The 26461-nt window shown below is 51.3% G+C and overlaps 3 protein-coding genes across 4 annotated transcripts in view; 2 read left to right on the forward strand and 1 right to left on the reverse strand.

The window, feature by feature from the left end:
* The window catches only part of dnajc17 (DnaJ (Hsp40) homolog, subfamily C, member 17), a 31705-nt gene extending 15874 nt beyond the window's left edge, over nucleotides 1–15831 (reverse strand). The window contains exons 1-11 of one of the 2 annotated variants that reach the window (XM_067243930.1): nucleotides 15676–15831; nucleotides 12270–12339; nucleotides 10595–10653; nucleotides 10405–10492; nucleotides 9853–9929; nucleotides 8761–8878; nucleotides 7506–7555; nucleotides 5907–5984; nucleotides 2870–2950; nucleotides 2267–2389; nucleotides 1946–2025 (exon numbers count right to left, since the gene is read on the reverse strand). In XM_067243930.1, the coding sequence (XP_067100031.1) occupies nucleotides 1966–2025; nucleotides 2267–2389; nucleotides 2870–2950; nucleotides 5907–5984; nucleotides 7506–7555; nucleotides 8761–8878; nucleotides 9853–9929; nucleotides 10405–10492; nucleotides 10595–10653; nucleotides 12270–12339; nucleotides 15676–15831 (960 nt within the window). In that variant the 3' untranslated portion in view covers nucleotides 1946–1965. Of the gene's footprint in view, nucleotides 1–1945; nucleotides 2026–2266; nucleotides 2390–2869; nucleotides 2951–5906; nucleotides 5985–7505; nucleotides 7556–8760; nucleotides 8879–9852; nucleotides 9930–10404; nucleotides 10493–10594; nucleotides 10654–12269; nucleotides 12340–15675 lie in introns of those variants that run through there. The other variant, XM_067243929.1, reaches the window with a different exon arrangement.
* Nucleotides 15832–17317: 1486 nt separating this feature from the next.
* On the forward strand, nucleotides 17318–24292 carry inf2 (inverted formin 2). The gene is made up of 5 exons (XM_067243931.1): nucleotides 17318–17402; nucleotides 21160–21571; nucleotides 22080–22195; nucleotides 22732–22891; nucleotides 24255–24292. Exons 2-5 carry the CDS (start codon nucleotides 21175–21177, stop codon nucleotides 24290–24292), a joined length of 711 nt encoding a protein of 236 aa, XP_067100032.1. The 5' UTR covers nucleotides 17318–17402; nucleotides 21160–21174.
* A 254-nt stretch (nucleotides 24293–24546) lies between these two features.
* The window catches only part of LOC136949577 (inverted formin-2-like), an 8901-nt gene continuing 6986 nt past the window's right edge, over nucleotides 24547–26461 (forward strand). Inside the window, 6 exon segments of the mRNA XM_067243927.1 lie at nucleotides 24547–24676; nucleotides 24921–25053; nucleotides 25330–25759; nucleotides 25761–25897; nucleotides 26095–26237; nucleotides 26363–26424. Of these exon segments, the coding sequence (XP_067100028.1) occupies nucleotides 24587–24676; nucleotides 24921–25053; nucleotides 25330–25759; nucleotides 25761–25897; nucleotides 26095–26237; nucleotides 26363–26424 (995 nt within the window). The 5' untranslated portion in view covers nucleotides 24547–24586.

Raw genomic sequence — 26461 nt, forward strand, 5'->3', positions numbered from 1 at the left:
CACGTCCGGAAGAGTGGAGCAACACTACCCACCCTGGACAAACCTTGGTTCCAGTTTGTACATTCTAAACATAAATAACCATTTAAGGTCAGAAACAGACCAAAGTGGTCTGGAGAGCCAGCAGGGGGGGGTTACCCAGGGGGGCCAGGCCAGAGGAATGAGACCACTTATGGAGCGGAGCGGGAGACCGGGGCTACAGGGCCGGGGGGTCTGGGGGGCACTGCCGTCCCTGGAGGCCCTCAGGGCCCTGTGGGGCAGGGCCACCTGGGGCAGGGCCACCTGGGGCAGGGCCACCTGGATGAGGTGGACCCTGCACAGCAGTGGGGAGCAGGATGGATGAGGTTCAGGAAGCAGGTCCTATGACTGCTCCTCTGTGACTGCAGCTGATGGGGGGGGGGGGGAGAGAGAGAGAGAGAGAGAGAGAGAGAGAGAGAGAGAGAGAGAGAGAGAGAGAGAGATGGAGCGAGGGAGGGAGAGAGAGAGAAACGGATGGAGGGATGGAGAGAGACATGGACAGAGGGATGGGGAGACTAGGAGAGAGAAAGAAAAGGAAAGAGCCGGAGCTCAAAGCATCACTCATTCTCTCCCTAATTCATTCTCCCTTTCTCCCTCCCCCTCCCCCCTCCCTCCCTCTCTCCCTCCCTCGACCCTGAGCCAGATGTAGGACAACACTCCTAAGATCCACTGGATCTACCATTATGTCATACAGGCCTCTCCACTGAGGGCTAATGTGAAAATGACCATAATCATGTTTTCATACTCTGCCATGTAAAAGCCAGCTAAAAAGAGATGAAGCAATCTACGCCGGATATCTGTAAGGCCAAACCGGTTACCATAACAACATTAAAACATATTAGTGTGACATGTCCCAGTGTGCGTGGATGTGCACCCTGGGTGCTGTGTGTATGTGTGTGTGTGTGTGTGGGGGGGGGGGGGGGGGGGCAGGGGTGTTGAGGTGTGTGGAGGAGAGGGGAGTCTGGCGTGGTGGTGGGTGGGAGGGAGGGAGGGGAGGAGAGGGGAGTCTGGCGTGGTGGTGGGTGGGAGGAGAGGGGAGTCTGGCGTGGTGGTGGGTGGGAGGGAGGGGAGGAGAGGGGAGTCTGGCGTGGTGGTGGGTGGGAGGGAGGGGAGGAGAGGGGAGTCTGGCGTGGTGGTGGGTGGGAGGAGAGGGGAGTCTGGCGTGGTGGTGGGTGGGAGGGAGGGGAGGAGAGGGGAGTCTGGCGTGGTGGTGGGTGGGAGGAGAGGGGAGTCTGGCGTGGTGGTGGGTGGGAGGGAGGGGAGGAGAGGGGAGTCTGGCGTGGTGGTGGGTGGGAGGGGAGGAGAGGGGAGTCTGGCGTGGTGGTGGGTGGGAGGGAGGGGAGGAGAGGGGAGTCTGGCGTGGTGGTGGGTGGGAGGGGAGGAGAGGGGAGTCTGGCGTGGTGGTGGGTGGGAGGGGAGGAGAGGGGAGTCTGGCGTGGTGGTGGGTGGGAGGGGAGGAGAGGGGAGTCTGGCGTGGTGGTGGGTGGGAGGGAGGGGAGGAGAGGGGAGTCTGGCGTGGTGGTGGGTGGGAGGGAGGGGAGGAGAGGGGAGTCTGGCGTGGTGGTGGGTGGGAGGGGAGGAGAGGGGAGTCTGGCGTGGTGGTGGGTGGGAGGGGAGGAGAGGGGAGTCTGGCATGGTGGTGGGTGGGCGGGGCTGCTGTGTCGTGCCAGTCCACCATTCCAGCCGGACGCTCGTCTCTGCTTGCCGCGTGCCTCCGAGCGAACCCCACATTCCCCCCTCCGGGGGTCGGACGTTACCAGGAGGAGGGGCCAGGCGGGGGCCCAACACAGCCCGATCCAAACCAAACAAACTTCAACCCATTTAACCAAACACATTGTTCTGGAACACACCGGGAGAGAGCAAGTGCTAGGGCAATATATGCTCGCCGATACAAAAATAAAACCTCTGAGGTTTACATACCTCTCCTTGCGGGGTGGTGTTTAAGAAATGTTATTTGGATTGGAAGCGGTGCATGTGGGGGGATTTTGTAACATGGGGCAGACATGAAGGCTGGTGGAGCACAGAGGGGGAGTCAGGACTAAGCACATTCAGATGACAGCCAGCCTGAGGCCACACCCACGCTGTCTCCCAGAGGCCACGCCCACGCTGTCTCCCAGAGGCCACGCCCCCGCTGTCTCCCAGAGGCCACACCCACGCTGTCTCCCAGAGGCCACGCCCACGCTGTCTCCCAGAGGCCACGCCCACGCTGTCTCCCAGAGGCCACGCCCACGCTGTCTCCCTGGTGACGTACCTGTGCAGGTGAGGACAGGCCGGGGCCGAGAGACACTGGAGAGATGACTTCAGGCTGTCCTTCCAACCACGAGATCTTCAGAGGGTTCCCCGTCAAACCGCTCTCGTTCTTGAAAGCCAGTTCCTGCAGGAACAAGCCAGTTAGTGTTGTGTGCCCACAGCCAGAGTGGCCCTGCCCTCAGGTCCCACAGAACACTTCCTCTCTTCGTTCTGTTAAAGACTGGACTGAAGTTTGTTGAGTCTTCCATCCCAGCCCGGGTGTGTGTGTGTGTGTGTGTGTGTGTGTGTGGGGGGGGGCTGGTGAGAGTGTGTGTGTGTGTGTGTGTGTTTGTGAGACCCTGGGGTGGTCTGTCCCCCAGACTGTGGGGGGCCCTGAGCTATGCAGGGCAACCCAGCCCCCGGAGATGCTCTCTGGAAGGGAGCCACAACAAACCAGCTCACCACAACACAGAGGAGACACACTAGACCATCAGCTGGTTCAGTCCCCAGGTCCCCTGGTTTCTATCAACACGCTCACACACACACGCTCACACACACACACAGGTAACACACACACACAGGAAATGTATAGTACTTTCAACAAGACAAAAGCCAAGGAACTTACAGCTGCTCTGACGGTTGCGAATTCCACCACAGCACTTCCCTTCTTCTTACTGGATATGAGGACATTTAAAACATCACCATACTAGGAAGGACAGAGAGAGAGAGAGACAGAGAGAGAGAGAGAGAGGGAGGGAGAGGGAGAGAGAGAGGGAGAGAGAGACAGAGAAAAATTACCAGATATTAATATTTTCAAACTGTTTTCTCACAGTGAAAGACACTATCAATCAAACACAGACTTGGACTGGAAAAGCAGGAATAGACTGGAAAAGCAGGAATAGAAGTTGCTCAGTCAGGTAGTAGCAGGAGAGAGTGGGAGAGAGAGTGGGAGAGAGAGTGGGAGAGAGAGTGGGAGAGAGAGTGGGAGAGAGAGTGGGAGAGAGAGTAGTAGAGAGCCAAATGATCTTTAGAAAGAGTGACCTCTGTAGCATTTCACAGTGGAGACCAGCCTGAGTCCGTCAAAGGACAGAGACCAGCCTGAGTCCGTCAAAGGACAGAGACCAGCCTGAGTCCGTCAAAGGAGAGACCAGCCTGAGTCCGTCAAAGGACAGAGACCAGCCTGGGTCCGTCCGAGGACAGAGACCAGCCTGGGTCCGTCCGAGGACAGAGACCAGCCTGGGTCCGTCCGAGGACAGAGACCAGCCTGGGTCCGTCCGAGGACAGAGACCAGCCTGGGTCCGTCCGAGGACAGAGTTCTGGACTCCTTCACTCTCTGTGTGTCTACGTGAGAAGAATCTGTAAACCAAGTTCTGGTACAAGGCCGAAGCTAGCCCTGGCTCTCCTCCAGGCCACACCACCGCAAGGGACCAGGAGGAGGGACCTGGGCAGGCCAGGAGGGACCTGGGCAGGCCAGGAGGGACCTGGGCAGGCCAGGAGGGACCTGGGCAGGCCAGGAGGGACCTGGGGGCCCCGTGATGGCCTGCACATTACCCTGATCCCTGGGTCTAAGAGAGGGGGAGGAGAGGCTGGGGGAGGAGAGGCTGGGGAGGAGAGGCTGGGTGAGGAGAGGCTGGGTGAGGAGAGGCTGGGTGAGGAGAGGCTGGGGGAGGAGAGGCTGGGGGAGGAGAGGCTGGGGGAGGAGAGGCTGGGTGAGGAGAGGCTGGGGGAGGAGAGGCTGGGGGGAGGAGAGGCTGGGGGAGGAGAGGCTGGGGGAGGAGAGGCTGGGGGAGGAGAGGCTGGGGGAGGAGAGGCTGGGGGAGGAGAAGCTGGGGGAGGAGAAGCTGGGGAAGGAGAGGCTGGGGGAGGAGAGGCTGGGGGAGGAGAGGCTGGGGGAGGAGAGGCTGGGTGAGGAGAGGCTGGGGGAGGAGAGGCTGGGGGAGGAGAGGCTGGGTGAGGAGAGGCTGGGGGAGGAGAGGCTGGGGGAGGAGAGGCTGGGGGAGGAGAGGCTGGGGGAGGAGAGGCTGGGGGGAGGAGAGGCTGGGGGAGGAGAAGCTGGGGAAGGAGAGGCTGGGGGAGGAGAGGCTGGGGGAGGAGAGGCTGGGGGAGGAGAGGCTGGGTGAGGAGAGGCTGGGGGAGGAGAGGCTGGGGGACTTGGCCTGGGTGGCTGCAGTAAAAGTGATCCTTGTCAGCTGCAGTGATAATGATACAGGAGGGAATCAGGGCTTCTGGGCTCGTGGAGATGTTCTCAAGGATACAAGCACACAGCACACAGCCTGTGTTTGGTAGAATATTTACAGAGTGTCACCTGACATACAGTTCCTTCCTCAGCAAAGGAGTGAGGCAGGGAGAGAGGGAGAGAGGGAGGGAGGGAGGGAGGGAGGGAGGGAGGGAGGGAGGGAGGGAGGGAGGGAGGGAGGGAGGGAGGGAGGGAGGGAGGGAGGGAGGGAGGGAGGGAGGGAGGGAGGGAGGGAGGGAGGGAGGGAGGGAGGGAGGGAGGCTCTGATTCCCAGACTGTGTGTCTATGGGAACAGGACAAGCCAGTAATACAGTGTGTTTGAGGACAGTGTAGTGGGCCAAGAGTGACAAAAGGAGAGTCTCTCTAGACCTCTATTTCACAAATCCAAATATTTGAATGTCTCCTTTTCCCTTTAGAGGACACGTAACCGGGAGAGGGTCCAAAACACACACGCAGTCTCACACACGTACTCTATGGATGTCCCCCCCCCCCCACACACACACACAAACTGTCACTCAACCAAACTTGCCCTCCAAGACATCGGTGAATGTTTTTATTCTCTCCCTCTTTCTCTTGGAAAAAACCCTGACTAAACTCATTTTCCCACAATCCTTTGACCCGGCCTCCTTGTGCCTGCTCCTGAGTACGTGCGGAGGACAGATTGAGAAGCTGTCATCTTTTTTTAGGGTTCCTGACGTCAGTGACACTGCACTGGCACCATTCTCATCCGCTCTCCTCATCCCCATTCAGCCTCCACCCAGCAGGACTCCCCCTAGCAGTGAACTGAACAAGGTGGTAGCAGCTTGCATGAGAAGAGCACATTTCCGAATGACTCCCCTGGCACTGATAAACCCTCCTGGTAACAGGGGGATGGAACAATGGCGTGCACCGGTTTAAGAGGGCAATAGCAACATTGCCCTTAGCATTTTTAGCTGCAACAACATTTTATGGGGCTTGTTTAAAGGGCAAAATAAGAAACATGTAACCCAGTGAAGTCATGCAGACCTCAGAGTAAGCTGGACTGGAGAGAGCTGGTCTGAGAGACATAAGACCTGCTGTCTCACCTCTCACAACCTGTCTCACCCCACACGGCCTGTCTCACCCCTCACGGCCTGTCTCACCCCTCACGGCCTGTCTCACCCCTCACGGCCTGTCTCACCCCTCACGGCCTGTCTCCCCCCACACGGCCTGTCTCCCCCCACACGGCCTGTCTCACCCCTCACGGCCTGTCTCCCCCCACACGGCCTGTCTCACCCCTCACGGCCTGTCTCACCCCTCACGGCCTGTCTCACCCCTCACGGCCTGTCTCCCCCCACACGGCCTGTCTCCCCCCACACGGCCTGTCTCCCCCCACACAGCCTGTCTCACCCCACACAGCCTGTCTCACCCCACACAGCCTGACCCACCTTACTGAGGAGAGACCCACCTTACTGAGGAGAGCAGAGAGGACGTCTTGAGAGTAATCTCCATCTGTGTCATCCTGCTTTTTACATTTCCACTTCAACTGGAAGAGAAAAGAAACAGTCAGTGCACAGGACACAACCTAGATCAGTCATACACACTTCTCTTCCTTTCTGCTTTCTCCCGTCTATGACCTGCATGTGGAACGGTCTGCTTTCTCCCGTCTATGACCTGCATGTGGAACAGTCCAACGCCTCTCAGCAGGGGGAGAAAAGGCTCTGTAGAGGCCCAGCACTGTTCACTGTCAAAGAAATTACCCTTCCATTTTTGGCAATAATTATTTGTCAAATGCTGTCTTCTTCCAGGGTCGTACTCCTCTTCAAGGATAACCTTGAAGTCCAATCATCTCTCAGGCGAGGGGGATGCCCAGGGCCTAGCCTGCTCCAACACTTTACAGGAATACTTCTGTCACTGATAGTCTAAACAACCTAATGGAGATTGGAGTTCTCTGGCTGGAAACACACACACACGTGTCTCCAGTTGTAGATTTGAAATCTTGGACCGGCAACCAGCAAATAACGGGAAGGGTTTCAAACCCAAACACTCTGTCACACGAACAAAGTCCAGGCAGGCAAATGTCCTGGTCTTAGAATCTGTTGTTCTGTGCAGGAGACTGATTAATGATCAAGGACCAGTAATATTATTCAGTTGCATGAGGACAAGGTATCAAGGACAAAGGATCTCCAGTTAACCCCAACCTAAAACGTAACTGATATTTGTCATAATTTTAAAATGTTCTGTTTGGAAATTCATCTTGTGGGATTTATTTTGGCACAATGTGAAAGATTAAGTTCTGATCATTTACTCTGAACACATACCTCTGTGCTGGAATACAAGGAAACAGCACTGCTTTCATGGCAGAGGTCATTAGAGACTCAGTCAGCCATCAAAAAGCTATTCAGATGTCCTTTATTTAGTCCCATCAATACTGCACTAGAACACCCTTAAACCTGTGTGATGGTTTACTTAGTGAACATGTGTTGAGCCTCAGACACAGCAGGGCCAAAGCAGGCCAGCCTTCCCATCATGCCTGTCTTCCTTGAACACAAACGAAGTCGTTTTTGAGGGGATACACTGATCCCGATGGCTATCGGACATTTTAACAAGATTAAATATCTAAACACATTAGCTAACATCCCTGGTGTACTTTAATGCTGAGGAACTGGGTGAGTTCCAGAGGACAGAGAATAAGGCCTCTCTGTACGTAGTTACTGCCCTCCTGACGACAGCCTCCGTGGAGGAGGGCTACGTGCAGCTTTAGGGGAGAGGGGAGGGCTCTCATATATACTCCAAATGTCTTTGGTTTCAGCTGAACTCCGCTAGCATACAGCATGAAATACCTTGGAGGTTAGGAACATGTTTTACTCAATATACAGATTCCTCAATGTGGAGACCCCCCCCCCCCATCACTCCCTCCCTTGCTTTCTCCCTCCCTCGCTTTCTCCCTCGCTTTCTCCCTCGCTTTCTCCCTCCCTCCCTCCCTACCTCCCTCCTCTCCCACAAGAACCCTGACCCTAACCCGGGCTCCTGATCCCCTCCCCTGACTAATCCCAGAACCTCTTACTTTTAATTTAGGGGTCACGTTGCTCTTGGAGAGTTGGTTGCTCTTGGAATCTGAGCTCGTGAGAAGAGGAGACAGAAAGACAGAAGATTATTCATCCAAACAAACAGACAAACACCCGGTGTGGTCAGGGAAGGCGGTGCCCCCCGGGCTGCAGGAGAGACCAGCCTCTGTGTGGATCCAGACAGCCACCCTCTCTGCGGGCCGCTGGTCACCGTGGTTACCGTGGTAGCTGTCTGCTAGTCCCACCATGCTGGCTCTGGCCCCAGCCTGCTGGCCTGGAGAACGCTCTCCTCCAGGGGAGGCCTGCTAGCGTGCGAGCAGAGAGCTCGGGGAAGATGTGCTGACCTGGGCTGGCCTCAGGGTGGCCTCAGGAGGAGGCCAGCCCCACACCTCCCTCAGGAGGAGGCCAGCCCCACACCTCCCTCAGGAGGAGGCCAGCCCCACACCTCCCTCAGGAGGAGGCCAGGCCCACACCTCCCTCAGGAGGAGGCCAGCCCCACACCTCCCTCAGGAGGAGGCCAGGCCCACACCTCCCTCAGGAGGAGGCCAGCCCCACACCTCCCTCAGGAGGAGGCCAGGCCCACACCTCCCTCAGGAGGAGGCCAGGCCCACACCTCCCTCAGGAGGAGGCCAGCCCCACACCTCCATCAGGAGGAGGCCAGGCCCACACCTCCCTCAGGAGGAGGCCAGGCCCACACCTCCCTCAGGAGGAGGCCAGGCCCACACCTCCCTCAGGAGGAGGCCAGGCCCACACCTCCCTCAGGAGGAGGCCAGGCCCACACCTCCCTCAGGAGGAGGCCAGCCCCACACCTCCCTCAGGAGGAGGCCAGGCCCACACCTCCCTCAAGAGGAGGCCAGGCCCACACCTCCCTCAGGAGGAGGCCAGCCCCACACCTCCCTCAGGAGGAGGCCAGGCCCACACCTCCCTCAGGAGGAGGCCAGCCCCACACCTCCCTCAGGAGGAGGCCAGCCCCACACCTCCCTCAGGAGGAGGCCAGCCCCACACCTCCCTCAGGAGGAGGCCAGCCCCACACCTCCCTCAGGAGGAGGCCAGGCCCACACCTCCCTCAGGAGGAGGCCAGGCCCACACCTCCCTCAGGAGGAGGCCAGCCCCACACCTCCCTCAGGAGGAGGCCAGCCTCCCTTTACGAGCCCCTCAGTCCTGCTCAGTCAGCCATCCAAACAAACAGCCTCTTTCTCTTTGTATGCTAATACGTTTTTAGGAGGTACAGAGGAGGTTGTGTGTGTGTGTTACCTGTGTGTGTGCAGCCTGTGTTGTGTGTGTGTCCTTGTAATTCTCTCTGGATCTGCTCCTTGATCAGTCTCTGCTCCTCTTGCAGTTGCCTGGAGCCCTCCTCCCTGAGACGAGCGATCTGGAGCACACACACAAACACACAGTTACACAGTTACCCCACACACACACACACAGTTAATTTGATGACCTGACAACAAAAAAACATGAAAATGGTTGACATAATCCTAATTTAAATTTTTAATCTAACTGGATTACTCATTTGTTTATGTTTCACACAGATGACAGAACACTGCCACCTACTGGTAATACCCCACATCTCCACATGGAGCTGGGATTACATGCAATTAGTCAAATGAGCAAAAATCATGATTCACCTCTTAAATCTCCCAAACATTTCTGCAGCATGGACTTTAAAAGGCAAAGCACATGAAATCATGCGATCTCATGGATTGGATGGGTTACGGGTTAGCGATAGTTAGGGATTAGCAGATGGGTTAGGGTTAGGGATTAGTGGATCAGTTATGGTTAGAGATAGTTAGGGATTAGTAGATGGGTTAGGATTAAGGATTAGTGGATGGGTTAGGGTTAGAGATAGTTAGGGATTAGTGGATGGGTTAGGGGTTAGTGGATGGGTTAGGGTTAGGGATTAGTGGATGGGTTAGGGTTAGGGATTAGTGGATGGGTTAGTTAGGGATTAGTGGATGGGTTAGGGTTAGAGATAGTAAGGGATTAGTGGATGGGTTAGGGTTAGTTATGGATTAGTGGATGGGTTAGGGTTAAGGATAGTTAGGGATTAGTGAATGGGTAATAACCACATGACCCCAGTCAGGTGCGGCTGGTACTTGGTTCCAAGCCCAAGTTTCTGCTGGATTTCAAGAGTCATTCAAAGCAGGAATGTTTGACAAACAACATGGGGTCCTATCCTAGTATTTTTGACCTTGGGAGTGTGTAATATAGTCCATTATTAAAAACAAAAAAATGACGTGTTTTTTTGTGATGTACAAGATGTTTAGCGCGCGTGCATATGCTGTGTGTGTGTGCTGTGTTTGTATATGCTGTGAGTGTGTGTGTATGTGTGTGTAAACATCCTACCTCTTCCTCAAGTGTTCTAGTGATCTTCACCTCCTCCTGGCTCTGGGCCTCAGCCTGTCGCTCCCTGGCCTCTAAATCTGGAACACACACACACACACAGTTGACTGTACGGTGGGACAGGGCGCTGAGGGACAGGGCGCTGAGGGACAGGGCGCTGAGGGACAGGGCGCTGTGAGACAGGGCGCTGAGGGACAGGGCGCTGAGGGACAGGGCGCTGTGAGACAGGACGCTGAGGGACAAGGCACTGTGAGACAGGGCACTGTGGGACAGGGCGCTGTGAGACAGGGCGCTGAGGGACAGGGCGCTGAGGGACAGGGCGCTGAGGGACAGGGCGCTGAGGGACAGGGCGTTGTGAGACAGGGCGCTGAGGGACAAGGCGCTGTGGGACAGGGCACTGAGGGACAGCACTGAGGGACAAGGCGCTGTGGGACAGGGCACTGAGGGACAGCACTGTGGGACAGGGCGCTGTGGGACAGGGCACTGAGGGACAGGGCACTGAGGGACAGCACTGTGGGACAGGGCGCTGAGGGACAGGGCGCTGAGGGAGCTCACCAAGCTTGATCTTCTTCCTCTTGTCATCCATGTTCCTGTTCCTCTGCTCTGCCTGCTTCTTGGCAGCACGGACCTGGTCATAGGCAGCCTGGCACACGGGACATGGCTTCCATCAGTAACAATGCAACAGTGTGTGTATGTGTGTGTGTGCGTGCGTGTGTGTGTGTGCGTGTGTGTGTGGGGGGGGTACCCTGGCTGCAGCGTCCGTCAGAACCTCCAGAGCCTGGGACAGCTGGTGGAACAGGTCAGCTGGGAGGAGAGGACAGCCATCAGCAAGATGACACATTACACACACACACACACACACCCACACCCACACATACACATACACACACACACATACACACATACACACATACACACCACACACACCCACACCCACACCCACACCCACACCCACACACACCCACACCCACACACATACCCACACATACACATACACATACACACCCACACCCACACCCACACACACACACACACCCACACATACACACATACACACACCCACACACACACCATACCCTGCACACACTACCTCGAGAAACATTCGAGGGGAAAATATATATTGTCACATATATCTGTTGCATGTCAGCTCTGAACAACAACATGGAGCAAAGGTTAACAACGTACAAAAGTCACAGTAATGAGAAGTCTGTGAGCTCTTAACACGTGAAGGGAGGTGAGGGAGAGCGGGGGAAGGAGGGAGGTGGAGGGGGGGGTTGCGTCTCTGTGCCAACGCGGACCAGAGGCTGACATAAACGTTTCCTCCATTAAAAGGTGCCTCTAATGACTGGCCCGCTACCCTACCCATGGCCTGGGTTACCCCACACATGTAACAGGGCCTGGGTTACCCCACACCCCACACATGTAACAGGGCCTGGGTTACCCCACACATGTAACAGGGCCTGGGTTACCCCACACATGTAACAGGGCTTGGGTTACCCCACACATGTAACTGGGCTTGGGTTACCCCACACATGTAACAGGGCCTGGGTTACCCCACACATGTAACAGGGCCTGGGTTACCCCACACATGTAACAGGGCCTGGGTTACCCCACACATGTAACAGGGCCTGGGTTACCCCACACATGCAACAGGGCTTGGGTTACCCCACAGCTCACTGAGATTCCATGGTGCCTCGTCAGCACGGGGTGTCACCGTGCAGGAGGGGGGGGGGGGACATGACCCCCAACTCACCTCGTCCCCCCCGCCCCCCCCCTCCTTGGGCTCTTCCCCCTCTCGCGTGAGGGGACTAAATCTGTGCATGTGAGCGAGAAGCTTTCTAGCCATCTCCTGCTCATTTCTGGGAAATACACCCTCTGCCCCCCTTCTCAGCCCCCTCTATTACCCCCTCGTTTCCCATTTTTCCTGACTTAATCAGGAATTGTTAGGGGGCATCCAGCGACCGCGCAGACCTCAGCAGAACACATGCCTTGGACGGCCCGTGTCTGAGACAGTTGTTGTTTTTTTATTGTTGTACTGACATTTCTGATTTCCGGCCTGCTAGCCTGCTAGCTGGGAAACTTGTGGAGAGGTGAGTGGGGTGGGGTTGGGCGTTGGGTATCGACCAGGCATCAGGGGAGGTGGTAGGGCATCAGGGGGGGGGTGGTAGGGCATCAGGGGAGGTGGTAGGGCATCAGGGGGGGTGGTAGGGCATCAGGGGGGGTGGTAGGGCATCAGGGGGGGGTGGTAGGTCATCAGGGGGGGGGTGGTAGGGCATCAGGGGGGGGGTGGTAGGGCATCAGGGGGGGGGGTGGTAGGGCATCAGGGGGGGTGGTAGGGCATCAGGGGAGGTGGTAGGGCATCAGGGGGGGGGGGTGGTAGGGCATCAGGGGGGTGGGGGGACCTGGGAAACTTGGCTCACCAGCTTTTGGGTTGTCTGGGTTCTTGTCTGGGTGGCATGTCAGAGCTTTCTGTCGATACGCTTTCTTGACCTGGAAGAGAAGGAGACACAACACAGTCTTTATAAACACCACAAGCTGGTTTACTTTACATTTGACTTCACGTGACAAACAGAGGCTTGTTTGCGGCCTGGATATCCCCTGCTATAGAGTCTCCAGGCCAAACGGCCTCTGGCAGGATATCACAGGCTCGGAAACTCTAAGCACGTACTGTACTAAAGATATTATCATTATTTATTTTGTTACTCAGAGGGTTGAAATGTGGCCCATGGTTTGGACCCGTGCCATTTATAACAAGTCACCATTTTGTGTTGATCACCTAACTTCCATGTCTTTTACTAAGTGATCTGCAGGAGTTTCAGCAGCAAACGCACCATATATTTTGACTGTGGTGCGGTTGGTTCACCCACATTTTTGAATCCTTCTTTTTAAAGGGATCGAGTAGCAGATAGATGTTTCACAATGTCCTTATAGGCATAGCGTGGCTTTTTTGTTGACTGTTCAGTCAGTTACTCTCTCAGAAGTTCCAGAGAATTCCAAGGAGCCAAATTTCAAGGATAAATGTGGACGTGTTGGCAGCGAACGCCAGCCTTTATTCAAGCCAGAACGAATATAAACAGCACACCATTGTCTATCACAGAAATGGGGCCATTAATAACTTAGGCCCGGCGCCAAAACATTTTGAGAATACGGGGAAATGATTCTGGAACAATTCTTTGGACTACTGTAGTCCAAAACAAGGTTTCACTCAAAAGCTGAGGTTGTAATTTTTAGAAATACTTTTGTTGCAACTCTTGGTTGTTCAGCAGAATGGTAACCTGGATGACTGGGACCCTCTAGGCAGCATGTGTCACTGTTCTGCTCTCTGAGGAAGGTCCTGGACATCCAGACCACAGCAGATAGGCTGGAAACAATGACTTCCAGTGATGTGATAAGATAATCCACTGGCTACAAAGGACAGTTCAATTTGGAGAGTGTGCGTGTTTGTGTTTGGCATAGTGACCAAGTCTGAAGGACGCCTGCCTCTGTCTTCCAGATAATGCTTTCTAACCCTTTGCACTAGGTGGGCTACATTCTGGTCTAAACATCATTAAAGCTGTCCGGGCAGCAGGAACTTGGCAGAGCCAGCCTCCTTACAGACACACTGACACGCAGGGCTGTGGAGGAGAGCCAAGATGAAATATCTACACACCCCCTGAATCCTCCACCCCCACACTGAGGGAGCGATTAGACGCCAGAGTGACTCAAATGAAACAAATATGGCTGCCACCCAACCACTGATGTTCATATCTACAAATTCCACACTCCTGACTCCTTGTCGTGAAATCAGCCCCCCTGTTAAACAAGAGGTGCAGAAGGAAATAACAGAGATAATGACAGAGGTAGCCAGAGGGCTGCCCCACACCAGGGGAAACAGCACTTCCAGGAAGCCTAATACGTCAGAGAAAGTGTTTCCATGCTGTGGTTGAACCCATATCACCATGGGTCTGGTCTAGGGGAAAAGCAACTTCCTCGCTAAGATGAACTGCAAGCCGTGTTGAAGCGCTGCAGCTGGAGGTGCTAATCTAATCACATCGATCCACTTCAGAGATTTAACCGTCTGGTTTTTAGCCTCCCAGTCCTGCCCGCGGACACTGTCTGAGGGTTTGGTTTTGGTATCAGTCCCGACCATCAGACCTCACACAGTACGGCCACACACTCCCGCCACAACCGCCAACTTCCCCTCCATGTTCCTCTGGGGCGGATGAGACTTTGAAACACAATTAAGAAATTAACTTCTTTCCTCAATTTGGCAGCAATTTTCGTTGCCTTTCTGGCCTGCAGATTTTGAGCTGGAAATTGTGTAGAGGTTGTTGTGAAGAAATGAGTGAACGTGTTGGGAACAGGGGGATGGAATTTAGCTTTTGAGCTGTAAAACTTATGAAGGGGGTTGGGGCGTCTTTTCAGAACTAACAGAAATACACCTGTCTGTGTTTAAAGACATACATAATCTTCTTTTTGAAAAATAAAAAGAGGTCCTACTTAACTAAACTGCATATATTTTTTTATTTTTATAAATACTGATGAAAGCCATTAAGCGCCTAACCCTAACCCTAACCCCCCCCCCCCCCCCCCCCCCCCCCCCCCCCCCCCCCCCCCCCCCCCCCCCCCCCCCCCCCCCCCCCCCCCCCCCCCCCCCCCACTCATTCAAACTAGACTCTACTGCCTCATGCACACACAGGTAGGCCGAGATGTCTACAGCAGGTAGGCCGAGATGTCTACAGCCTTTCCCAACCTTTTCCACTTTGGGGCCCACTTGCATAGCCCAAATATTGTATCGGCCGCCCAACACACCCGTTGACTTAATTGGCGCTTATCACACAGGTTTAGCAACAAACAGTTTGCTTTCAAGGCAATATTTATTTGAGTGATCAAAGAAGACAACTTGTCAATCAGTGCCACAGTAAGCACACATTGTAAAGAGGTAACCTGGGTAACCATAGACATATATACTTTATTTTTCATTGGTTTGGCGGCCCACCTGTATCAAAGAGTATAGAAGGCTTATTATTTGCCTGTACTGTAATGCTGTATTACCCTAGCGGCCCAATGGGCCGCGGACCACTGGGTTGGGTATCGCTGGGAGTCAGGTGGCTGGTAATCAGAAGGTTGCCAGTTCGATTCCCGGCCGTGTCAAATGACGTTGCGTCCTTGGGCAAGGCATTTCACCCTACTTGCCTCGGGGGGAATGTCCCTGTACTTACTGTAAGTCGCTCTGGATAAGAGCGTCTGCTAAATGACTAAATGTAAATGTAATGTAATGGTCTATAGACTGTGTACCTTCTGTGTTATTGCTACAACAGTCAGGTTGGCTACAGAAACTCTCCACTGAGAGTTAGCTAGTAATCCCACACTTATATTATACCGCCACTTAGTGGTCATTTAAATGTACTTAAACAATATGGTTGTGAATCCAGTTACTAGCTAGCTATGACTCGGCAGAGAAAGACGGTTTTCGCTCAACCGGCGGCTGGCTAGATAAATAAATCATCCGATAGCAAACAACTAAGCTATTAGTTATCCAGCCTCCGTCCGTGCCGGTGCTGCCTTGCTGGTACATTTCGATAGCGGTGGTATTTAAGCAATGACAGGAAGCTAGCTAGGCTACCTACCTAGGCTACCTACCTAGATGATTGTATGCGACGCATTATTGAAGACAAAATAAAAAATATTTTATGTCACGCTGGTAGTGAACTACATTAGTTTAAAGCAATCGTCTCATTTTATCTGACTGTCAAAGACTCGTAGTATTACTTTAGTATGTGCAAAAGCAATTTAGCTAGCTTAGCTAACATACAGCTTCAAGGCTAGCAGCATTCAAGTACACACCTCTTTTAGCGTCGCAGAGCTGTCGATTCCAAGTAAACCGTATAAATCCATCTTCAAAAGATCTTTTGTTCCAGTTTTTCCAGACATTTTCTTAAATTTTGCACAAACAATATAATCAGTAAGGATACAGTTGTGTTTGTTGTGGAAGAAACACATGGATGACGTTGTAACCTTTCAACTCGGAAGGGATGCATTTGACTGTGTCGTAGGACATGGGATTTGTAGTTCATCGCGCATGTATTTGAAAGGTCTGTTGCAGGATTTGTTTTTATTGAGCGTTCACTTGCAGTCTCTTTCGATTGCTTTGTTTTCATCTTCGGTTTTGTGCGTCTCTGTTCCGTGAGCCCCCCTGCGTTTCTACCATGTCCTTCAAAGCACTTGAAAGGTGGAAGGATATAACCCTTTCTGTGATTCATGACTGGATACAGGTAGGAGTAGCCTCTGGAGGCAAAACTGTAGGGCTCAAGTCCTGACCTCACCTGACAGGTAAACTGTAATGTGGCCAAACCACCAGCCACCTGATTTTTTGGAGTGGGATAAAATGATCCTCTTAAATGTTTTTCACAAAAACACAAGACCAGAGAAGCATAATTTAAAACTGTGGACTTATTGGACTAGCACCAGGGGCGATTCTAGGATCAGACCTTTAGGGGGGCTCAGCCCCCAATGAGAATGTGACCTGTGTTCTTAATCTTTGCCATGAAATTAACTAACTAGGCTACTTCTTCTCCTTTGGTTTTACTGGCAGACTACCAACATTAAAGGTGTATGGCGACACTGGATATTAAACCTGTTTAAAGTCATCTGCCACTAACAGACATGTTTGCAAATTCTTACGTTAGAGCACTAAAACTTATTTAAGATAATAATAATTCTTAATAATTCAAGATTTTGTTTTATTTTTATTATTATCTTTAGGGGTGCTGAGATCTCATCTGAGCATCCACTATTGTGTCACCTAGAAAGATGGGATTTCACTTGACCCTGAAACTATCACAACAGTAATACTGCTCTGTCTATCCCTGCCTGGTGACAATCTGACCCTTATAACTGTCAGTATAACAGAATACATATTGTAGATAAGCGAACCATCTGGCCTATGTCTTGCCAGTCCACACTTTTGCATACTTTTGATTCCTAGTAAGGATTTCCAAAGTAAATGTTTCCATGAAATGATAGCCTCTCTTCTTAAACTTCGAGAAGAGGCTATACTACATTTCATCTCCCATGTGGCCCCACACAAAACGTCGTTAGACACTTGGACAAAAGTGTCCCGACAGTTGTTGTAATATTGTTCAATAGTAGCCTAAATAGTTTCACACATGACTCCCGCATGGCCCTGATGTTATTCTGTTACCTTTAGTAAAAGTCAAATTTTCTGACACATCACTAAATCTAAATGTCGCTTTAGAAATCGCTGAGCTTGGTCATTCAGGCACTAAAGCCAGAGGCATTTTATAATTTCCTTTCAGTCCCGCATTCCACACATTCACGCCCAGCCAGGAGGGCCGTGGGAGGGGCTATCCAACTGTGGCTGCAGCATCGTCACAGGCGCTTAAACGAGCGGACCTTATCACACAAACCATCCCGCTTTAACATACGTGCATCTTTTACGCTCTGCTAATAGCGCTTTACTGATACGTGTCAAGGCAGTCGAGTGTCGCAAGGGACCTAAAAACAACCAGAGGACGCGATTCTTCAAGTGGTTATTTATGGCATAAGACAAGGTAGGATGAGCCTAAACTGAAAACGAGGTTTTGGTAGGCTAATTATTTAGAACTTAATACCGTATGTAATTAAAGTAGGCTATTTGTATTAACTGGATGGAAATGTGAGTAAGTCTGTCCAGTTTGTTATTAAATGTGCCCCTTTACTCGTTGTTGTAAGAAAATGATAAGCCAATTCAAGCTCAAGTAGCCTAGAGACATCCTGCTATTTAAAGACCCTCAATTACCAAGACGTAACAGTCCTTCAGAAGCATTGGATCTTGAGACACGGATACAGTGGATGACAAGCAAATCGAGTCTGGAGCATTAAAACGTCTCGGCTCCACTGGGTAAACGGACAGTAATGATTTGTGATCTTGATTGAAAATCTGTAGCTAGTGACCCACCTGTGTCGAAAAATGACAACATACAAATACAAACTAGATAAGACTTAACTGTTTAAATTCTGCTTATGGTTTTATTCCTGTGTAACACTGGGGTTCACAGTCCCAGTGACCATAACAAGACCATAAGGTAGGGCTCCAGGTCCATATTTTATGAGTCTTCTGAAATAATCTTCCACAAACGGCCTCTCACAGGAATTTTACGTGGGTAAAGGTAGGCTACTATGGATGTACAGCTGTAGCAGGCAGCACTGTAACGTGGGTAAAGGTAGGCTACTATGGATGTACAGCTGTAGCAGGCAGCACTGTAACGTGGGTAAAGGTAGGCTACTATGGATGTACAGCTGTAGCAGGCAGCACTGTAACCTACACAGACAAGAGAGATACCCCATGCTCATACCAGCTCAGGAAATGAGTACCACATGTAGAATACTGTGTAACCTAGATGTGGTTGCATGTTTAATAACCAACAAGCAACCTGCTTGCAGCTGATCTCAACCACCTGAATGGTGTGGGTTTTTGGTAGCATTCAGTCTTACTAACAGTATTAGGGAGATACAGGGTGTGATCTAGCACCATGACCCAACATGTCCAACCACGTGATGCTACAGGTCAGTAAGGTTTATAAACAAGATCACTGTGCCGCACATGTTTCTGAGCGGGGTATGGCAATCTGACTATGCAAGTTAGTGAACTCGCTGGCTGTGTACTCTGGTCGAGTCCTGCATGTTCAGAGAGGCTCTGTGTCTGTCTGGCTCTCTCTGGCAGAGTCTGCATGCCAGACAGAAGACAACAAACGGGTTTTAACATCCTATAAACAGCTGATTTAGCTTCATGGGACACAACCTTCTCCGAAACCTACTGTGTCCCCTTTATGTGTTTACTTATATTAGCGTTATTAGTTTACTAACACAACTCTGCATTTGTGGGACTAGGAATGCTTGATAAGAACTGACAGACTCCTTGAAGCAAAGCAGACCCAGGTACAGCTTACACACATCTGGATTCAGCCGTGTACCTGTGCCCTCACCTGGACTGGCAGGTTACTCATAACGAGCGGGACAAGACACTTAATACTGTAGAAGGCTTTGTGCCGGGAGCTGGGATGGGCTGTATGTAGGCAGCATCCCATGAGAGGGTGCAGACTGGGTGGAGGAGCCTGTGTTGCTGTGTGGGAGCTGTTCTGTGCTTCAGATCAGGATATTAGTCAGAGTTGAGGCATGTATACAGCAGAAACACCTAAAAAACCCTGTTTCCTTCTTATGTAAATGACACTTGGTCCAGGCTGCTGGTAGAAACAGCGTTAGTAGCATGCAGTGGAAATTAAACCGAAAAAGAGGAGTTCATGTCGTGTGTCAGGAGTTTCCTGTCCCAGGAAAGTCATTTCCTTTCTAAACAGCGGCTGGTCCATGCTGGAAAATCCTACTTTGCTTATCTAAAACGTCCAGTCTTGTCAGACATTCTGGCTCAGTTGTGTGGGAGTGGCATAGGGACAAAAGTCAAGGAAGTGCAACAGTGACAAGTGGAAGTCATGATGGCTACATTATTTGCTGGTTTAAAACAAGGTTACGTAGTTTCATTAGTCTGTTCAGTTTCTAAAATTGTTATTCTTATGGTAGAAAGTCATTCAAATTATTGTCAAAAACACAAGCCATTCCTCCCATTCTGTAGCCAATGAGAAGACCTCATTGAAGAAGACTGAGGCCTATTGTGAAAGGGCATTGTCTGTCTGTGGCTGCCACGGCAACACTCACTCATGGCAACAGGAGTCAGGAGGACTCAGGGCTGGTGGGGCTGAATGAGACAGATGTCCTGTTGAAGGAGGTTGTGTTTTGAAAGCTCTGTGTGTTTGAGGAATAGACAGGACCCATGTTCTGGATGTTAACTTCCAGTTGAGTAAATAGAAATCCAATTTGTAGGTGTAATAGACTTTTGTTTGTGTTAATTCCTCCTGTGATAGAGGTGTATCTCATGGCTCAGAGTTATGTTCGCATTATGTTAATTGGCATTTAAGAGCAAAATTTGGGGTCAGATGGCTCAGCGGTTAGAGAGTCGGGCTATTAATCAGAAGGTTGTTGGTTCGATTCCCGTCCGTGTAAAATGACGTTGTGTCTTTGGGCAAGGCACTTCACCCTACTTGCCTCGGGGGGAATGTCCCTGTACTTAATGTAAGTCGCTCTGGATAAGAGCGTCTGCTAAATGACTAAATGTAAATTTAGAATTTCTGTTAAACTCCCAGACATGTACAGAAATGTAGCGCAGCCCAGATTCTCCAGCCATGTGTGGCGTTGACTCGTCAGATTTGGAGAGAAAATTCCTGTCTGCTTCCCTGCCTCTCAGAGCTGTTTGTGTTGACCTTCCACATCTCGGCGCTTTCCAATCCCAGAAGCGTTTTCAATAAATGTTTTTCCCTTTTTTAGTCTGAATGCCTACGTTGCTATTTCTGTGTGTGGCTGGGCGGGTCGGATGTTTACGCCGGCTGCTGGTTGAGGTTTGAGAAGGTGGAGTTTGGCCAGGGTGGTGGAGACAGGCCCTACTCTGCCAGAACAGGCCGCTTGTGTCAATGCCAGGCTGCGCTCAACGATAAAGACGTTACTGGAAGAGCCATTTCTCCTCAGCTGCAGTTTCAGACCAGATATTCTCCTTGTTGTCTGTTCACATGTGATTATGCCAGGGAGGAAAGGGTCAAATTGTTGTAGTCATTGAGATTTCACATCAGTGCGTGTGTGAATTGAACATTGAATTGAGGGACATCTGGGACTATTGAAAACAACCTCTATCCAGCAGGATGAAAGTCCCCCACAACAATAGAGACTAATGCTATCATTAGCTTCCCTCTGTGCTCTGTGTTGATGAGCTGACAGGCAGGCTCTTTCTGTTCAGGCAGGATTAAGTGTGGATGTTTGGCAGCAGTGATGACAGGACTGCTGACGGATCTTTCACTCATCCCCCAGTGAGCAGAGCTGTCAGTTAGCCTGAATGTGCATCTCTTCTGAAAAATGCCTGCATCCTTTGGTGTAGATAACACTTGCTTAACTATTCTCAATTGAACATATTTTTCGAATGCAAAGAGAACACCCTGCAGATGCAACATTCCAGTATAACCATGTCTCCTTCACCAGACTGACCCTGTCTCCTACACCAGACTGACCCTGTCTCCTCCACCAGACTGACCCTGTCTCCTCCACCAGACTGACCCTGTCTCCTCCACCAGACTGACCCTGTCTCCTCCACCAGACTGACCCTGTCTCCTCCACCAGACTGACCCTGTCTCCTCCACCAGACTGACCCTGTCTCCTACACCAGACTGACCCTGTCTCCTCCACCAGACTGACCCTGTCTCCTCCACCAGACTGACCCTGTCTCCTCCACAGCCCGCCTCCAGCAGGATGTCAGTGCGTTCGGACGGGAAGAAGAAGTGGGCTGCTGTCCGAGGCCGCCTGGGCTCCTCCCAGGACTCGGACACGCAGCCGGAGGCCAACCTGGAGAGCGCGGACCCGGAGCTGTGCATCCGGCTGCTGCAGGTTCCCACCGTGGTCAACTACTCTGGGCTGAAGCGCCGTCTGGAGGGCAGCGACCAGGTCTGGATGGTCCAGTTCCTGGAGCTGAGCGGTCTGGACCTGCTCCTGGAGGCCCTGGACCGGCTCTCCGGACGGGGATGCTCGCGCATCGCAGACGCCCTCCTGCAGCTCACCTGTGTGTGCTGCGTGCGAGCCGTCATGAACTCCTCAGCGGGGATCCACTTCATCGTGGAGAACGAGGGCTACATCCGCAAGCTCTCCCAAGGTGGGTCCGCTGGCTCGCAAACACCTGTGCAGGGGTGAACAACACAGTGACGGTGATCCCAAAGAAACCAGGTCTAATCTCTCCATAGTGAAGTGGTATTTTCAGATGGTGTTCCAGGTGTTTAATGAGATGCTGCATTTTAGCGGCACATTGCTAACCTAGAGCACTGATAATGGTACAAGTCTGGTCAGGTACTGGTTAGCAATCAACAACAGAATGTCTCACATTCCATGACAAACAACTCCTTTACAAGTCATTGATTTGGACTGAAACTCCAATGTTTGGAGTCTTAATGGGGGGTGGGGGGGGGGGGGGGTGTAACAGTTTCAGTCAAAGTGTAAAGAAAATGACATACACTTATCTAAACCAAGGTGCAAAGTTCATGTTATTCACTGTGACCAAAAGATGCCTAAAGATCCTAGGGCAGAGCGTACAGGGACACAGACAGAGACTTGCTTAGAGAGAGACATGAGTACCAGAAATAACGATGCACCTCCGTGTTCACCAGCCCTGGACACCTCCAACACCATGGTGAAGAAGCAGGTGTTTGAGCTGCTAGCGGCCCTCAGTATGTTCTCTTCAGACGGACACAGGTTGGCCCTGGACGCCCTGGACCACTACAAGGTAATTCTGGGTGTCAATAGCGTTTTCTTATGAGCGTCAATGACTTTGAGCGCTTGGAGTTAAAAACCTTAGAAACCGTCTTTTTCAGAAAGACGTTGGTGTTGTCACTGTCCCTCCTTTTTAGCTAGCTAGCCACTCAGTTGTAAAACGCCAGTTAAGGATTTTCTAATAGCATATCTTAGCCGTGAATATACATTAATTATTGTTTGGGCTACTGGCTAGCGTTCGAGCAGATGAAGCGCTACCCAGCGCCAGCTCTCCTTTCAGAGGATAAATCTACAACGGCTCGGGAAAGCTGTAACATGTTAACCGTGGATTTTAACTGTATGCTGTTTGAATCGTATTTTAAATAACATGTAAATGTTCGTTTTTTTGTTAGAATCACAGATGCTGTTTAGGTCAAATCTAATTTGCTTTACTTCTTCTTTACTTGGCGTACCCTAGCGTAGACATGCGGTACTGCATACATCACATTCGAGTCACCGCTGAAATTATGTTGGGGTCTAACCTGGGATTTGTTTTTATTTGTCCGGTAGGGTGTGAAGACCCAGCAGTATCGGTTCAGTGTGATCATGAACGAGTTGCAGGCCACAGACAACGTCCCTTACATGGTCACTCTCCTCAGCGTTATAAACGCCCTCATCTTTGGCACAGATGACCTCCGTCAGAGGGATAAGATGCGCAAGGAGTTTATTGGTAGGGTTTACCACACCACGAGCTTCTCTGCTCCGCTGCTGCTCAACCCGCTTCTTACGGTGTAGTTCATCTGCTAGGTGGTAAATGTTTAATGATGTTTAATTTGTATTTATGTATTAATATGATGTGAGGTCCAACAGGTAGCTATCTACTTTTTACTTAAGTATAGATCAGAGCCCATACTTCTTTACATTTACTTGAGTGAAAAAGTGTAGTCTTCAACTTTTACCAGTCTTTTTAAACATGAGTATCAGTACTTGTACTTGTGTGGAGGATGTGTGTACTTTTCTCTGGACAGACATGGGAGGAGCGAGAATTTAGGCCGTCGACAATAGCTCTGTCACCTGGCTTCTAATTATAGGCCTGTCCCCAATCTCGTCCCCAAACACCTGACTCTTCTGCCAACCATAATTTTTAAGTTGTACTGAATTGTTTTCTTAAGATAATTATCCTGTATGTCAATGAATGCCATGGCATTCCTGCACTGTTGTTGAGATTCATAAAAAAACATTTATAAATATAAAAGGGCTTTTTAGTTCACCTTTCCTACTTGGAGGTTGTTTTCGAAAATGTAAGAATATTTGTGTCTAACAATTTTATTTAAAAAATCCTTATAGAGTAGACCTATACAGTACTTTACGATAACACTTGTTGCGGTGGAATAAAACAAAACATATATAGGCCTATATATTGTTTCAACCTTTCAAAAGGATATTGTAAAACTTTTTTTATAAATTGTTTTTTCAACCTTTCAAAACGTTTTTCTCCCCACACGTGAATTGAAAGGAGAGGAGGAAAGGGAAGAGGAGAACAGAGAAGCCTAGAGCAGAGTACATGCACAGCATAGTAGAGTCCTTATCAAGTACTCATCAATGATGCAAACTTTTTTTCGAAATAATTTTTCGTTTTTCGTTTCTGTAAAAATGCATTCTCAAAGCTTCTTATCCTTATAAGACTTGAGCGTTTCATATATGAGAGTGAATGTGTGTGAATCTGTGAGAGCATTTCACATATGTGGATGTGAGTTTTCAGTAGTATGGATGTGTGTGAACGTTTCATATGTGAATGGTTATGTGTTTCATATGTGTTTGTGTAAGGAGTGGACAGTCTGAATTATTTCCTAAACGGCCCGTAATAAGACGGCATTGTTGCTCTGACATCCATTAAATGCCTGTTTTGTTGTGATTGGTTGATTGGGTGAACAGACAAGTGTAATAAATCACTTTAGCTTGTATACGTCCATTCGTAGAAAAGCATAACCGTCCATGAGCGATTTACATTTTCAATAGAAACCCGTAGGCTACTGGAAACGTGCCTTGCAAACATTTTCACAATTAATTTGGCGTGTTTGATTATTTTCTAGGATTGCAGTTACTCGATGTCCTTCCCAAACTAAGGTGAGTTTTGTACGCATTTAAGCACATTGTTCTAAGCACGTAAACGACAGCGTAGCTTTCAGTATTTAATACAAATATAGGGGCTTTTTGAATTAAATGAGTTGGCGTTGCGCGCTTGTTTTGACAATGTAATAATTTGGAATGTTTACTGAGTGTACAGCTTGCATGGCAAGCCTTGCCCTCTGTTAAACGACTACATTTGTGGTAGAACTAACTATTAAAAGCGTGTCTGCGTGTGTTGCATAGGGAGCAGGAGGATGAAGACTTGATCATTCAGTGCGAGTCGTTCGAGGAGGTCATGGCCGAGGATGAAGACGAGCTAATGCGGCTGTATGGAGGCATCGACATGAGCGATCATCAGGAGGTGTTCACCACGCTCTTTAACAAGGTAGGCACTGACGGGACACATCCGTGCCTTAGGTCAAGGCTGGTGGCGTCATGAGTGCATGATTGCCTTCACTCAAGTGTTCATTGTGTTCTAAATACAATTGACTGCAAGATGGATTTTACACCCGTCACAGGAGTTAGTTGTCCTGTTTGTATTGAGTGAAATGGAGTAAAAGTAGTTCTCCAGTTTACAGACAGTGTGCTTGTGTCATCTGTGTACATGCATCTCTGGTGCGCGTGTCCAGGTCAGCATCTCTCCAGCCTCCCTCCAGCTGCTGTCCATCCTGCAGGCTCTGCTGCTGCTGGGCCCAGACAGGTCCGACCTGTGGCAGGCCCTGGAGGTCCTGACGAACAGAGCCATCCTGCTGGGCCAGGACGGTGAGTCACACCACCCATCCACCTCCACCTCCACCTCCACTGCTTCTTAAGCTCAGGTGCAGTCCTGTGAGATGTTGGTGTGATTGTGATCTCCAGCTCAGGTGCAGTCCTGTGAGATGTTGGTGTGATTGTGATCTCCAGCTCAGGTGCAGTCCTGTGAGATGTTGGTGTGGTTGTGATCTCCAGCTCAGGTGCAGTCCTGTGAGATGTTGGTGTGATTGTGATCTCCAGCTCAGGTGCAGTCCTGTGAGATGTTGGTGTGATTGTGATCTCCAGCTCAGGTGCAGTCCTGTGAGAAGGCCTTGCAGCGGCTGACGTCCTCTAAGAGCCGGGCTCCAGACTCCCACGCTGTGGACGGCCAGCCGTGCCGGAGGGTGGACAAGGCCGTCCAGACGGAGCTGGCAGGTGATGACCTGGTCAGGTGTGCTGTGCCTGTGGCTGCCACCGCCCAGGCCACGCCCTGCCGAGAGAAGCCCCCACCTCCACCCCCTCTGCCATCCTGTATGATGGTGCCTCCTCCCCCTCCTCCTCCCCCTCCCCCTCTTCCCCCTCACATAGGGGGAGGACCCCCCCCACCCCCTCCTCCTCCCCCCCCTCACATTGGGGGAGGACCCCCCCCACCCCCTCCTCCTCCCCCCCTACCAGGGATGGCTCCTCCCCCTCCACCAGGACCTGGAGGAGGGGGACCCCCGCCCCCCCCCTCCCCCGCCAGGCTCGTCTGGTGTGGTGGTGGCCCAGAACAGCCAGTCTCTGGGGGGCCCTCCTGCTTGCGCCCCCCAGACGGGCCCCTGCCCCACCCTGAGGATGAAGAAGCTCAACTGGCAAAAGCTCCGATCCGTTACCGGTGAGAGGAGCGAGGCTGCGTTCTCTCTCCCTACCTCTCTCTCTCTCCCTACCTCTCTCTCCCTACCTCTCTCTCTCTTCCTACCTCTCTCCCTCTCCCTACCTCTCTCTCTCTCTACCTCTATTTTTCTCTCACACTTTCTTTTACTCGTGCACTCACCCTCTGCCCCTCCCTCCCTCTCCCTCACCTCCACCCAGATGGTCACTCCATGTGGGCCTCTGCTCAGACAGACGCCCCGCGGGAGCCGGACTACAGCAGCATCGAGCAGCTGTTCTGCCTCCCCGTGGCCGAGCACAAAGACAAGAGCACAGCTGCTCCTGCCAAGAAGGAGCCTAAGGAGGTGGGCGGCTCGCTGACCAATCACTTCAGACGCTCTCACACGGCTGCAGAAACACTGCTCGTTCCCAACACTCAGCCATGCAGGAACAAACTAACCCTTCGCTCTTGCTGTTTTTTCACCTGCAGATCTCTTTTATCGACGCCAAAAAAAACTTGAATTTGAACATATTTCTGAAGCAGTTCAGGTGGTACGTAAGTCTTATACATTTGAAGTTATGTTTGCTG

This window comes from Osmerus mordax, chromosome 9, assembly GCF_038355195.1.
Source record: "Osmerus mordax isolate fOsmMor3 chromosome 9, fOsmMor3.pri, whole genome shotgun sequence".
NCBI lineage: Eukaryota > Metazoa > Chordata > Actinopteri > Osmeriformes > Osmeridae > Osmerus > Osmerus mordax.